The sequence below is a fragment of the Dama dama genome, chromosome 21 (genome assembly GCF_033118175.1).
Source record: "Dama dama isolate Ldn47 chromosome 21, ASM3311817v1, whole genome shotgun sequence".
NCBI classification, from domain to species: Eukaryota; Metazoa; Chordata; class Mammalia; order Artiodactyla; family Cervidae; genus Dama; species Dama dama.
The window spans coordinates 53,567,881-53,583,938 of record NC_083701.1 but is presented as its reverse complement, the minus strand read 5'-3'; the positions used below and the strand labels follow the sequence as shown (position 1 = coordinate 53,583,938).

The following is a 16,058-nucleotide window of genomic DNA, read 5'->3' as shown; positions in this document are numbered from 1 at the left end:
TCAGTTACCACTAACCCTTGGTCCCCAGGAGATGCCGGTCTGTGTGAAGCCATGTTTATTGTCTTATTTGCAAGACTGCATCAGAGACAAAAGAGTGAAACACCTGCTTCATTCCTTCGATAATCCAGTACCTTCACTATGTTATTTGCTGTGGCTAGGTAATTTGGAAAATTTGTAAAAGACAAATCTTTATGTTTATGTGGAATATTCATAACATTTTATTTCTTGTCCTTCCCCTCCCCATGCCAGAGATCACTAGGATTTCACCTTCACAAGGAAGCACTCAAGGCGGCACCTTGCTAACGATCAGTGGACGGTTCTTTGATCAGACAGATTTCCCAGTCCGAGTTTTAGTTGGAGGTATTTTTCATGATTTTTTAATAAAAGAATGAATACTTCCTTTAATTATTTCTGTGAAAAATAGTAGTTGTGCTCAATTAATGTCTTAGTTTATGAACTGGTATTTCCAGATGGGCATTTGGTCCTGGAGCTTGATTCTTTTCCCACTGCAATTTTCCAGTGAGGACTGCTCCTTGCAGCCTTACGTGACCAGGGTTTGGGCTCTGAGGTCAGCACCGAAGGGCATTGCACAGCAGCATCATGGCTACCATCAACAAATTGCTCGCCACGCCAAAGACACACATAACCTCTATTTAATAGACTTTCAAATTACCTCTCTGAACTGTTACTATTTCTTAATGGGTTAGATAATTACAGGGAAATTTAAAGTGGCATTTCGGGAGACTCCTCATCCCTTTGTCATATACTCTGCCTTGTCTGGACATCAGTAATTACAGATTGTATTGGCCTTAGAAAGAGCATTAATTGGTTTACAAGAGTACGTTGGGCTTGATTCTCTGGTTGTGCATCACTTTCATATGTCTCGTCCAGATCTGCTCAAAGGTAGGGAGCTAGGCAGCTCAAATGGGAAGTTGGGAATGAATGTATAATTGGGATCTTCTCACTGAGTTAAAATGACCTTACCTACCTTGATGGACAAAGGACAGGACGTCTGTCCAAGTACCTGGTATGTAATTTTTCTGATCGAGCCTTCTGCTCAGGTGATTTGTACTTTTAAGGAATCTGCTGATGAGCTAGCCAAAATATGATTTCAAGAAAAGAAATTCACAGAACGCAACCTTGTGTAGCATTCATAGGACGTCTTTCCTATCCCATGAATTCTTCCTGGCCACCTGCATAGGCCAAAAGATTTTAAGATTTCATATAATGTTATTCTGTTTTACTACCTTTTAAATATTAAAAACAGGAACATAAACAAGTTTAAACTTGTATGTTTTACATCTGACATTATGATACAGCTGATATACAAAGATTACATGTTAAGTTTTTTTATAGTATTTCTTTGCCATTAAAGTGCAGCCAGATTTGAGATTTTGAATCCTCAATAATTTCTTGAAAATGATTGGTTTTTCTATCTTTCCTTTGCTCCAACAAAAATGAGTTAAGTTGGTTTAAAATATTGTTAAAATATACTGTTTTATAGTTCAGTGATCTTGCATCCACAAAGCATTCAAATAGTGAAAGGTTGTATTGAAGTGTATATTTTCCAGGCCACCAAACAAAACTTGGCAAAGATACTTTCCTCCATTTCCCTTACTTCCGTATTCATGGATTATTTCCATGTCAGTAAATAGTTAATGAGGGTTGACCTTTCATGAAGCACTGTGAGGAGCACTTGGGAGTCTAAAATGTAAACTCTTACTCAAGTCTAATTGTGCTTATGTATTACGATAATCATTCTTATTTAAAACCTTGTCTGTTTTGGTTTCCATCTGTCTGTGAAATAAATTATTATAAATTTACTTTAAGATTATTATCCTTTTTGTTTTTATTTAAAAAACTTGAACAAAACCACTATTATCCTAAGAAGACTGGAATCATCTACTTTTGTAAATTTTAAATATCACTGATTTATTCAGAAACTTTTCTCCAGGGAACAAAACATATAAGGCTTCACTTTGGACCCAGATAAAATAGCTTACAGTGACATCATTTTAATAAACTTTTGTTTCTCAGAAATTATGAAATATTCTAACTCAGATTTGTGAGATTTTGCCAGCAAAATGTTGCCTTGTGGAAGTACAACTAATGAACAACTAAAGCACAATTAATGCGTGATAAGCTTTGATGGAGAACATGTAAAGGAAATGAAGACCCTTCAGCTTTGCCTCTTGCTTGTGCATCCTGGTTCTAATTGAAAAAGCACTCCAACTTAGGCTGGTGTGGTTTGCATTCTGAAGCTCTGTAGTAATGGCTGTGCCCTTGCTTCTCTGTAGGTCAAGCCTGTCATATTTTGAATGTCACAGAAAATAGCATATGTTGCAAGACACCCCCTAAACCTGATATTCTCAGAACTATATATCCAGGTAAGTCACCATTGGAGAGAAAGACCATTTCTATATTTGCATAAGAGGAATATTACTGACAGATACCTGTAGTGTCTTAGTCTGTTCAGGCTGCTGTAACAAAACATCATAGACTGAGTAGCTTATAAACACCATTGATTTCTCAAGATTCTGGAGGCTAGGAGGCTAGGAATCCAAGATCATGGCACTGGCAGATTAGGTATCTGATGAGAATCTGTTCCTCATAGATTAGGCGTTCGCAGGGCTGGGGGGCTCTGTGGGGTCCCTCATAAGGGCACTAATCCCATTCGTGATGGCTCTACTCCCATGGTCTGAACACTCCCCACAGGCCACACCTCCTAATACCATCAGATTGGGCATTAGGTTTCATTAGGTTTCAACATTTTAGTTTTGAGGGGACCCAAACATTCAGCCCATAACATAGTGAGAAAAAATACCATCTGAGCTTTTTACAATTTGTAGTGAGAATGATAAATTTCTTCCTAGTTTTTCTTTTATTTCTGGATTTAGGAAATATTTCTATTAAATTAGCTGAATCAAGGCTATATGAGTGGAGGTAAACCTGGCCTAAATTTCTCAGACACTTTGTGAAAGCTCTATTGATAGAGTATAAAGGTATTTTTATTTCAAATCAAATGACTGTTACTAAATGTTGGTACAGGCTAATGGAAACATTTTAAATGCTTTTTTCCTAGTTAAAAAATAAATGAGTTCAGTTCAGTTGCTCAGTCGTGTCTGACTCTTTGCGACCCTACAGACCACAGCATGCCAGGCTTCCCTGTCCGTCACCAACTCCCGGAGCTTGCTCAAACTCATGTCCTTCAAGTCGGTGATGTCATCCAACCATCTCATCCTCTGTTGTCCTCTTCTCCTCCTGCCTTCAATCTTTCCCAGCATCAGGGTCTTTTCCAAAGAGTCAGTTCTTTGCATCAGGTGGCCAAAATATTGGAGTTTAAGCTTCAGCATCAGTCCTTCCAATGAATATTCTGGACTGATTTCCTTTAGGATGGATTGGTTTGTTCTCCTTGCAGTTCAAGGGACTCTCAAGAGTCTTCTCCAACACCACAGTTCAAAAGCATCAATTCTTCTGTGTTCAGCTTTCTTTACAGTCCAACTCTCACATCTATACATGACTACTGGAAAAACCATAGCATTGACTAGATGGACCTTAGTGGGCAAAGTAATGCCTCTGCTTTTTAATATGCTGTCTAGGTTGGTCGTAGCTTATTGTCCAAGGTGTACGTGTCATTTAATTTCATGGCTGCAGTCACCATCTGCAGTGATTTTGGAGCACAAGATAATAAAGTCTCTCACTGGTTCCATTGTTGCCCCATCTATTTGCCATGAAGTGATGGGACCAGATGGCATGATCTTAATTTTCTGAATGTTGAGTTTTAAGCCAACTTTTTCACTCTCCTCTTTCACTTTCATCAGAGGCTCTTTATTTCTTCTCAAATGGCAGAGGTTAAATCCTTATCTAGAAGGATTTAGGTGTGATCACAGGGAATGGGAGAAATGGAACTCAAAAGTCTTTTCAGATTTTTCACCTGTGGCCATTGAAAGTGCAGCTGAGGGCTTTGAGGTCTGAAACTAGACCCCTGTGATGCTGTGCATGTGTGCACATGGATTTTGTGTCTCATCTTGTGCACCCAGTGAAATCGGTTTATAATTGTGTCATTGGTTGGTGTTTGAAGCCAAATAAATTCAGTTTATTAACCTTTTAAATGTCTTTGTTTTGAATGATATTTTAAAAGATGATTTTATTTATTTATTTATGGCCGTGTTGGATCTTCATTGCTGTACAGGCTTGTTTCTAGTTGCGGCGAGCAGGTGGTGATGGTTTAGTCACTCAGTCATGTCCAATTCTTTGAGACCCCATGAGCTGCAGCCCACCAGGCTCTTCTGTCCATGGAATTTTCCAGGCAAGAACACCGGAATGGGTTGCCATTTCCTTCCACACTGCAGCTCTCTAGTTGCAGTGCATAGGCTTCTCATTTCGGTGGCTTCTCTTGTTGCAGAGAACAGGATCTAGGGCGCGTAACCTCCAGGAGTTGTGGCGCGTGTTCTCAGGAGTCATGACTCCCAGGCTGTAGCGCACAGGCTCAATAGTTATGGATCACGGGCTGTTGCTCTGCAGCATGTGGGATCATCCTGGATCAGGGATCGAACCCGTGTCTCCTGAGTTGGCAGGCAGATTCTTTACCACTGAGCCACAAGGAAAGCTCTTGAATACTTTTAAAACGACCAGTTTAAGAGGAGAATTTTGATATTTATAATTGATTACTTTTTAAAAAGTTATGTATACCAGAGCTTGCTGTTGCTTAAAAAGGTTGACATGCTCAAGCTTTCTCGAACCAAACTCAGGGGAAGAGTTGCAGTCATTATTTTCCAGATTCAGACATTCCAGCCAAGCCTAAGCTGTGGGAGGAAGCGGGCACCTGATTGTTGTTGTATTTTAAGAAACAAAAATAAAAAATGAGATGGCTCCATTATAATTAGGAAAAAATAACACTGGCAAGTGTTGTTGTTGTTCAGTCGCGAAGTCGTGTCCGACTCTTTGTGACCCCATGAACTGCAGCAGGCCAGACAGGAAAGGAAGGACTTTCCTGTCCTTCACTATCTCCCTGAGCTTGCTCAAACTCATGTCCATTAAGTCAGGGATGCCATCCAGCTAGCTCATCCTCTGTCGTCCGCTTCTCCTCTTGCCCTCAATCTGGCAAGTGTAAGTTTACTTTAAATGAGAATGTTCTCTCTCTGATTCTGTCCAAGAAGGAGATGAAATCCTACAGCACAGAGTAATGTTAAAAAGAAGAAAAGTATTAACAGAAACCTAAGGCAAACAGTGTGTGTTCATTGAGCCATTAATTGAGTAACTTTTATTGGAGATAATAATCAGGGTGAATGTTTTGTAATCAAATAGTCTGAATCTTGAAGTTTTGAGTGTTGACTACATAAAGCAACATCAGTCTTATCAAAAATAATAATGATATTAATACTATCTTATGTAAGGCATTCACTATGTACCAGGTACTTTACATATATATGTGTGCATATATATATATACATATACATATATATATATATATATATATATATATATATATATAGGACTTCCCTGGTGGCTCAGATGGTAAAGCGTCTGTGCCTACAGCGCGGGAGACCCAGGTTCAATCTCTTGGTCAGGAACATCCTCTGGAGAAGGAAATGGCAACCCACTCCAGTACTCTTGCCTGGAAAATCCCATGGACGGAGGAGCATGGTAGGCTACAGTCTGTGGGGTCGCGGGGAGTCAGACACGACTGAGTGACTTCACCATCACCATATATATATATATAATATATGTATATATAGTATATAATCCCCATAGCAGCCACGCAAGTCATAATATCATACTCATTTTATATAATGTAGAATCAGAGGTTTAGATGTATGAAATAATAAATAAATTGTAGACTGTCTTAATAGCACTCTGTCCTCTGGGTACATGTAGAGATATATATAATTGTTTTGTTTATATATATACTCTAAAAATATGAATAAAAATAGAATATCTATTAGCACTACACAAGTAAAAGTTATTGAGATACTGCATCAAAATTTTGATGAAAGCCTTCTTTTATTATGTTCAGGAGGGAGAGGTCTAAAGCTTGAGGTGTGGAATAATATCCGGCCAGCACGTCTTGAAGAGATTCTCGAATACAATGAAAAAACTCCAGGGTACATGGGTGCCAGCTGGGCAGATTCAGCTTCCTATGTTTGGCCCATGGAACAAGACACATTTGTTGCACGTTTCAGTGGATTTTTGGTGGCTCCAGAATCTGATGTTTATAGATTCTACATCAAAGGTGATGACCGTTACGCTATTTATTTCAGCCAGACTGGACTTCCAGAAGATAAGGTAAGGAAGCCACAGCATACCACTTGATGTTATAGAAACAATATGATAACCTTTATATATGTCCCATTTATGCAGTACCAATGAATATACTAAAGAATTTATGTGGTGGGTCCTTGGTTATTTTAACACATGTGATATGAGTCATAAAGTCATTATAGAAAACCTAATGCCTAAAAGAAAATGTTTTTCCATACCTAAATTTTCCCTAAGAAAAAGTATACATTTCCTTTAAAATTGAAGATTATTTTTATACTGAAAGAATTATAATCACCCATAGGAAATTTGGAGAGGAGTACAAATATTTCACTATTCTACCTAGATCTTTTTCGCTATTACTTGGTCATGAGATTAAAGTGTTTTATCTCCTTTTGTCTATATTTTATTTTTTACATAAATGGATCATGCATCCAATTTTATAGTCATTTTTGTCATGTATTAGTCTTTTCACATATTATTAAATAGCTTTTATGATGCAATGTTGATGACTAAATAGTATGTTATTGCATGAGTTACTAAACTTAAGTAACTTCCCCCATACTGATATGTTTTTAACTTCTGAGATTCTATGATCACAAATAATACTCTGTTGAACATTTGTGTTCATTACATTATTACATGTTTTATGTTATTTCTTTAGGACCATTTCACAAATGTGAAATTAATAGATCAACAGAATATCCACTCACTACATATATGGCAAGGTTGTCTCTCAGACTGGATGAACAAGTTTAAATTCCTGCCTGTAACACAGGAATTCCAATTTTGCAGTAGTTTTTCAGCTTGTTTCTTTTAAAGACAGTATAGTCATTTCTGTTGGGAAGCCCAAAGTCTTCTCTTTGTAGAATGCAGACCCATTTAGTGATCTTTGGCATCTTTCAGATCTCTTTTTAATGATCTCATTTGGATTAAGTCCCTCAAAGTTCTCTGCAGAAAAAAAGAATGTTTTATTTAACAATAAACAATCTTCCTCCCAGTATGGATCTTTAAATTTCCCATTTGCAATTCTAATTGTGGAAAAGCTATGATCTGTGTGTGTTCATGGAATAGTGTGGTTGATGTTCTTTAAGGTTGCAAGGAGTGAAGTGAGCTTTGGTAATTTTTTAAGATCCTTTTCATCATGAATAATATATTAGAAGAAAAATATGAAGTATTTTCATGTTTTTCTGTTCATAAAAGGTCAAAGGCTGAGAGAAATAATAAATGATAAATAAATGCTGAAAAGGTTTATTAGTAAATTCTTTTCTGTCTCTCCCTTCCCCCCTCTCTTTCTCTGTCTTTTTGGAATAAGGTGAGGATTGCCCATCATTCTTCCAATGCCAACAATTATTTTTCCAGCCCAACACAGAGGTCAGATGATATTCATCTTCAAGAAGGAAAAGAGTAAGATTTTTTTCTTTTCTTTAAACTATTGTGTGATATTTAAAAACCAAGAGTTTATATATAAAAATATTTTCAATTTGTTTTGTTGGTGGAAGTGATACTAACTTATTGGTTCAATTTGAAATTTGCCATTCTCCATAATTTTGTTACATTTTGTTCCTATATTCTCAAGAATACTGACATTCAGCTAACTAGGGAAATTTGAAATATAAATTATTCCTGTTATAGAAATTATAATTTTGTGAAATTTACTTAATCCTGCTTCAGTTTCTTACTAGGAACTTTCAGTCAATCCAGCCATCAAGTTCTCTGCTCCTATTTTCTCTGTTGCTGGAGAAAAACCACAAAACCACATTGATTGGTGCCACAGTTAATATATATTTAATATTCTCATGATTTATTTCAGACCCTGGGCCAAGTACTGGAAATTTAACTAAAAATATTAAAACATACTCCCTGCCCTTAAGTGGTACATTTTTTAGTGCTGAAAGGTCCAATTTCAGAGAGAAAAATGACGATATTATTCAAATAGCTAATAATCCCATTCAAAAAGCCCTTCAGGATTCCTAGAAAATAGGGAGGTAAAAATTGTGATATATGCAAAATAGCTGTTACATGGAGAACATCAAGAGGTTCATGTAAATTACCTTCCATTTGCCATTTGTATTTGTTAGGTTTTGCTGCATAAGAAACCATTCCCCCAGATTTAGTAGCTTGAAGCAACCCAATTTTGTGATTATCTGGGTAGTTCTTTTGATCCTGGCTATGTTAGTTGGTGATTAATGGTCCAGGATTGCCTTGTTCACGTATCTGGAGTCTCGCCTGGCCTGGCAGGAACTGAGGTATCTAGGATGTCTCAAGCCACAAGTTCTGTCCTGACAGGCTGTTGCAGTGTCCCATCAATCAAGAGGGCAATTCCTAATGCACAGGGGCTTTTTAAACTCTGCTTATGTCACATTTGCTAATATCTCAGTGACTAAAGCAAAAGGCTAGACTTAGATTCAGTGGGTGAAGACAGACTTCACTCCTTTTTTTTTAAATTTATTTTTGGCTGCACTGGGTCCTTTTTGCTGCACTCAGGCTTTCTCTGGTTGCAGCAGACAGGGGCTCTCTTCGTCACGGTGCGCGGGTTTTTCGTTGCGGTGACTTCTCTTGTTGCAGAGCACGGGCTCGAGACACACCGGCTTCAGTAGTTAAAGCTCTCAGGCTCTATGGAGTGCGGCATTGGTAGTTGTGGCACATGGGCTTAGTTGCCCTGAGGTATGTGGGATGTTCCAGGACCAGGGATCAAACCTGTGTCCTCTGCTTTGGCAGGTGGATTCTAAACCACTGGACCACCAGGGACATCCTGGACTTTGCTTCCTGGTGGGAAGAGTTTTGTTTCTCCTTCCAGCACATCACCCTTCCAGATATTGATTAGATTATGCTCTTAGGAAGCATCATGGAGTTGGTCAGAGAGGGTTGGCATCAATGGTACCTGAGAGAGACTACACGGAATGTTCTCCCTGAAGTCTTAGGAGTAATAAGCATTCCATTCTTTTTCTCTTCCCCCTTCTACGATCACTGCTTTATATACTTAAGCCTTTTCTTCTTTACCCAAGATCGCCAGGCCAATTCAGAGTAAATGGAGTACCTTGTTAATTTCTATTGCTATTCAGTGTCAATACACCTTCAGGCTTTGCTCTGACCTTGGAAAATGAGTTCAATTCACCTGCTTGACAAGAGCACAGAGCTTGCATGAAGGTGGCTTGTAATACATCTGCTGCCTGGTTATCTGTGCTTCTGCAAACTAGCTTGGAATTTACACATTGGCAGGAATAATGATGCCTGTGAGTTTTGAAATTGAGGCCACATGGCTGGTTTGTTGCACAGTGGTCCCTGGGACCTTTTCAAAGATAACTTGTCTTGCCCGTTCATTTTACTCAAATAATACAGCCTACCTCTACGTGCATATCTCTTGGGTCACCCCCAAGAGTGGGTGAATAGAAATAGAAATATTCAAATATTTCTATTTGAATCCTACCTCAGTTACTAACTTTTAAATAATTTTTCAGTCTTTGAAATTCTTAGTTTCTGTAATTCATATGAACAAACAATAATATATGTATTTATAGGATTTTGTGACAATTAAATAGAGTAATGTCTGTGAAGTGCTAGCATGTAGAAAGTGCCTTAAAATATATTTAAGCTGCCAACAAGGATACAGAATTTAATGGTTCTGCTCCGAGTCCAGGCTTCCCTTGTGGCTCAGCTGGTAAAGAATCCACCCACAATACAGGAGACCTGAGTTCGATCCCTGGGTTGGGAAGATCCCCTGGAGAAGGGAAAGGCTACCTACTCCAGTATTCTGGCCTGGAGAATTCCATGGACTGCCATAGTCCATGGGGTCATAAAGAGTAGGACACGACTGTGTGACTTCCACTTCACTTCTTCAAGTCCTTCTCCCTAGTTAGTATTGCCCACCTTGATTTGGCAGAGATGGCAAACAGGTTCTCAGGGCAGCTAAAAGCCTGACATAATCCTCCAGTATCAGTCCTGTGGAGGAAATGACCCAGGGCCCCATCTCCTTGCCAGATGGGAGATAAAAAATGCACTTCATTCACAGTCTTTCATGAACCGTGGACACTTTATCTCCATATACAAGAGTATCTGCTGAATAATGTGAGGCCATTTAAAGGAACTCCTAGCTGGCCTCTTCAAGGATGGGAGCAATGGTGACACTGATAGAGACTTAAGTAGGAAAGATCCCCTGGAGGGAAAAATGGCAACCCACTCCAGTATTCTTGCCTGGGAAATCTCATGGACAGAGGAGCCTGGTGGGCAATAGTCCACGGGGTCTCAAAGAGCCAGACACAACTGAGCAACTGAGCACACACACAATAGTAGCTTTGCACTCACCTGTAACAACTGGTGGGTGAACAGCTAATTCTGAATAGGCAGTTGGATGATGGGCAGGGGACCTCAGGAATCAAGAATTCCAGATTTAAGGTGTGACTCTCATCTGGCTTGTTGGAGGGCTGTCATCAGTCTAATCAGTAAAAGTTTCCTGAGGCAGTGTTCTATTTCCCAAGGTACAAGTAGAGATGATATTTAAGGAACTTAGGGTAAGAGTTTTATCCCTGACACATACAACCACTCAGATACAAAATAGATGGTATGTCTGAGCCTACCTGACATTTTCCTAAATACATTACAGTACTTTAACCTCTTGTGTTCCCTGTATTTTATGTCAGGAAGTTTGTTATAACCTACAATGTAATTGTTTTCAGCTCCTTGAGGATAGAGGGTAGTATCTCTTTCAGTGAAAGAGTGAATGAATTAGTCATTTTCTTTATCTCTAATGCAGATATCTTACACAACTCATTTTCTTTTAGCACTCTGCTGTGAAGTATTTTGATAGTTAAAATCCGGAATGCATGTGTGCTAGTCTTTTCAGTCGTGTCTGACTCTTTGCGACCCTCTGGACTATAGCCCGCCAGGCTCCTCTGTCCATGGGATTCTCCAGGCAAGAATACTGGAGTGGGTTGTCATGCCCTCCTCCAGGGGATCTTCCCGACCCAGGGATCAAACCCACGTCTCTTACATCTCCTGCATAGGCAAGCCGGTTCTTTACCACTAGCACCACCTGGGGACAATATAAATAATTTAACGGACAGGTATTTTATATCATGTAGAAATTTTGTTCATTGAAAGCAAAATTCATGATAAGTGCTCTGGAGAAAAAGTTCCAATCTTTCGTTATTCTATTTTCCAGATATTACATTGAAATCTTGCTACAAGAGTACAGACTAAGTGCTTTTGTGGATGTTGGACTGTTCCAGTATAAAAGTGTCTATACTGAACAACAAACAGAAGATGCAGTGAGTGAAGAACAGGTCATCAAATCCCAATCAACAGTTGTCCAGGAAGTACAGGTTGGCCATGATTATAGATCCACCTTAAAGAAAGCAAATGTTCAAAGATAGAACTCTATTTGGTTATTAACTGTACTAGGTAAGATACTGTTTGAAGGGGAAGCAGTCATGGGAAATTATTAAATTGTACCTTGGAATATCTGTAATTATAAAGAGCCTGTTATTTGATGACTTGCACTTTAAAATAGTTTATTGTTTACAATAAACTATAGAGGCATTCAGTAGCTGACTTATGATGCTTTTAAAAAATGTATTTTTCCATATAGTAAATAGATGGTTTTTTTAAATTGGGGAATAGGTTATAACATTGGAAAACTGGGAAACAACTCATGCAACGAATGAAGTGCAGAAGGTCATGGTAACCGGCCCATGTGTGGAAGCTAATTTATGTTCACTTTACCAGTATAGATTGATCTATAACATGGAAAAAACTGGTAAGTTGTGAAAAATGAGGTAGGCTTTATTTCTCTTTATGTATAGACAAAATTTTAAAAAGGTGTTTGCTTTAGTCAAATTCTACTATCTGGAAAATACAGTTTTAATAGTCTGCTAGGTAAAGAAGCAAAATACTACTATGAAGAAAACTCCTCAGACTGGGATAGAAAATGGCATCAATAAAAACAACTTTCAGGTATATACTGTCATTTTCTTCTATAAGGATCTTGATAAATGCATATTTAAACACACAAAAACATATCTTCAACTCACAGGTATAAGTTAATAGAAATTAAATTTATCATTACAGACAGGTAATCATTTCTTTTAATTTCTCAAATTAAGCGATAGACCTATGAGACATTAGTTTATCTGTTAATAAAGATTTTGTATTTCTTATTTTATAATAAATCCAAAAAAATAATTTTTCCTACTTCTATCATTTCAATAAGTAAATATTGATAAATACTGACTGTTTGCCACATGGGATGCTTATTACCATGGGAGTATTAAAACAATAAAATATAAGCCCTGTCCTCAATAGATCACAATCCAATTAAGTAGTCAATAATATTGAATTTGAATCAGGACATAATTTAATTAAGTAGTAACTTATGATACAGACTGTAGGTACTTTAAAAAATTCAAATATGAGACATCACTGCTGGCTGTGGTAGTACAGAGATTGCAACCCATTTTTTCCTGATTAAAGTTCCTAATCATTTGACTTTTTAATTTTGTTTCATTTCGTGCAAAGTCTGGCTACCTGCTGATGCTTCTGAGTTCATACTGCAGTCAGCCTTAAATGACCTCTGGTTTATAAAACCGGACACAGTGCAAGTAATAAGAACACAAGACCCCCGAAGCTATGTTTACCTGATAACCTTTATATCAACTAGAGGTAAGCATGTGTTTCATTTTGAAGTTCCATAATGTTTTTTCTAGGAAACAAATTTGTATCCTGTGCACCTCCATTGAAAAAGGTAAAAGCACCATAAAATGAGAGGAGAAAGGAAGTGGATTCATAGTGTTGATCAACTTCGGGAGAAACAGAAATTAAATAGTTAGATGTTTATATTGTAATTTAAATTTTAGTTGTATTTCAAGGAGTATACAGCTCCAAATGCATGAGAAATACACTACACTATAGACTACAAATACACTATTAGTAATAACCTACTTATATTTAGTAAAAATTAGTGAAGATATTTAATTCTGGAAATGAAATTTAAGTAAATCAGTATTTCTCAGGAGACACTTAGTCTGGCCAGATCTTGCCCATTGAAAGGATTCTGTGGTCAAACCCACGTAGGAAACACTGCATACCACACCTTCTCCTTGAAGATTTATAGACCCATTAGAATATTAAAATCCCCAAGGAATGCTGCAGTGAGCAATAAAAACAGCAAAGCAATAAAAACAAAAACAAAAGCAGTGCACCTGTATTTAATATAGCATTTTTCAAAACTATTTGATTTCTTTACCCTTTTCAAATAATAGCTATTAGCTTCCAATTACATTTTCAAGTCTTGAAGCCAAATTTAGCAACCAGTTTGGTGTCTCAGACAGTAAAGAGCCTGCCTGCAATGGAGGAGACCTGGCTTTGATCCCTGGGTCAGGAAGATCCCCTGGAGAAGGAAATGGCAACCCATTCCAGTATGCTTGCCTGGAAAACTCCATGGATAGAGGAGCCTGGAGGGCTACAGTCCATGGGCTTGCAAGGAGTTGGACAGGACTGAGCAACTAACACTTTCTTTCTTTCTTTGGGTATTTGGGATTTCTGGCTCATGTAATAGATCCCTGAAGAAGTTGCCTTTTTTTTTTTTTTTTTTTTGGAGCAATCACTATTTTCTAATTGATATAAGTAAAATGTTACTTCAATGTTTATGTTTCATTGCATGAAATTGTTAACTTCATTGCTGAGTAGAGAATTTTAACAGAAAGTTCTAAAAATTTCCATAGGTTATCTTGTCAAAATGCTATATAAATAAAGATATTGTTATCTTTGTTCTCTCAGAAACATGTTTTTAGATCTAAGAGAAATTTTAAAGGTTCAGGGGAAACCTTAACAAATATGGTACTAAAATCATAACTGGGCAAATTCTTGGACTTTACTCAACAGAGAAAGTCAATAGGATTCTATTGTTAAAGCATCTTCCCAGTGAAGAGAAACATCTGAGGACAAAGCCTGATTTCTCTCAAAGTGAGATGGTATAAACAAGCCTCACAGGCATGAGACTGTTTCCTGTGATTAACCTTTGAACTCTATTTGTATCTGAGGAAAAGAGCAGTTCCCAGCCTAGCCCTTTACACAATGATGATGGTACTGGAACAAAAATAAAAGGATTTTTGGAACATTTTATTGCCCATTGATTTTTACCTCTTGATTCCAACTCCAACTTCTGTTTATCTTTCAAACATCCTTTTACGCTACAAAAACAGAACCTTAATATATATAGCCCTTTATGTGCTATTTTGCTATTTCTACTATGGCTAAATCTCAGATTTGAGGATCTGCATCTTCTCCGTTCATCCTTTTTTTTGTGTGTGTGATAATACAATTCCAAATAAAACCAGTTTTGTTAAATCTGAGTTTCTTTTATGGCTATATTGGTACTTAATTGACTGCCTCAAATTCTGTTTGGTACTTCATTGCAGGAGACTTTGATCTGCTCAGTTATGAAGTATTTGAAGGGAACAATGTCACGCTGGCTATTACAGAACAAACCAAAGGAAAACCCAGTTTGAACACCTTCACACTCAACTGGGATGGGATCACTTCTAGGCCTCTGACGCCGCAGTCATCAGAAGCTGAAGTATGCTGTGTTCATTTTTCAAACAGAAAGCTACTTAAACATCAGCCTTCTACAAAAATACATTTTAAGGAGTGGTAATATACCTCCTGGGGGCATGATGGGTTAGAGCCAACTCATAGCAAGCAGAGAAGTGGGAGATACCACAGTGACAGAGGGAGTGAACGGGGAGTTCTTAAGTCTGTGCCAACAGGGTCCGGGTATCTGTATATGGGGCGTCTGCTCATCAGGAACGTTTGCTTGTGAATTGCTGCATTTCCACAACTGCCTGTGCAATGAGTGTGAGTTAATATTTGTTTGATGACTAAAGATCATACACTATTTCAAGTCTTTAATTCTAAATGTGTATGCTTTGCCAGAGAAATAACGGTGTGGAAATTATAGACCTCATGAATGTGTGCCACTTCCTGTATTATCCAGATTTTTTCATAAATAATAAAGGATTGCAGAATCTGTATTTCTTCTTTTGAGAAACAGAATGCATTGGAGTATATATATGTTTTCCAGTTAATTTTTCATTTGATTGGGAAAGTTATTTATTTGGAACTGTTTAATGAGGGGCTAATTCACTTAGTTTTACCTCATTGATGCTTTTAAAACACTGCTAAACAAATATGTGTACAGTATGTAATAACTAAATAAGCTAAGATCAGCCAGTTGGATGTAACTATTGACATTCTAAAATAAAAATCTTTTTTTTTTTAATTAAAAAAAAAATGGGGGGCCATGCCAGGCATCTCATGGGATCTTAGTTCACTGACCAGAGATCAAACTCAGGCCCTTGACAGTAAAAGTGCCGAGTCCTAACTGCTGGACCATCAGGGAATTCCCTAAAATAAAAATCTTGAAACAGTCATTATACTGAAATTATCATATATAAACTTAAAAATTATTTAGGAAATGACCTCATAATTATGACTAACATGGGAATTATCTTATGAAATTGTTCCTTTAAAAATAATTAGAATTAGTAGTAAAATTACTAATGTTCTAACCCTTCATAAAGAAATTACTAAAGCTTTAGTTATTATTTATTAATTATCGTTAATTTAGTTTCAGGCAGCAGTGGAAGAAATGGTTAGCAGTAAGTGTCCACCACAAATTGCAAATTTTGAAGAAGGATTTGTTGTGAAATACTTCAGAGACTATGAAACTGATTTTAACCTGGTATGGAATGTTTAATTAACCTCAGAATGGACAAGATAAGAATTCATATAAATGTTTGGAATTT

At 37.4% G+C, this 16,058-nt stretch overlaps 1 protein-coding gene across 1 annotated transcript in view; it reads left to right on the top strand.

Moving 5' to 3' along the window:
* The window catches only part of PKHD1L1 (PKHD1 like 1), a 171,522-nt gene that overhangs the window by 29,527 nt on the left and 125,937 nt on the right, over window positions 1-16,058 (top strand). The window contains exons 11-19 of the mRNA XM_061122850.1: window positions 250-360; window positions 2,298-2,387; window positions 6,017-6,285; window positions 7,574-7,665; window positions 11,420-11,579; window positions 11,878-12,013; window positions 12,772-12,915; window positions 14,673-14,830; window positions 15,881-15,994. Coding sequence (XP_060978833.1) covers window positions 250-360; window positions 2,298-2,387; window positions 6,017-6,285; window positions 7,574-7,665; window positions 11,420-11,579; window positions 11,878-12,013; window positions 12,772-12,915; window positions 14,673-14,830; window positions 15,881-15,994 — 1,274 coding nt within the window. The remainder of the gene's footprint in view (window positions 1-249; window positions 361-2,297; window positions 2,388-6,016; window positions 6,286-7,573; window positions 7,666-11,419; window positions 11,580-11,877; window positions 12,014-12,771; window positions 12,916-14,672; window positions 14,831-15,880; window positions 15,995-16,058) is intronic.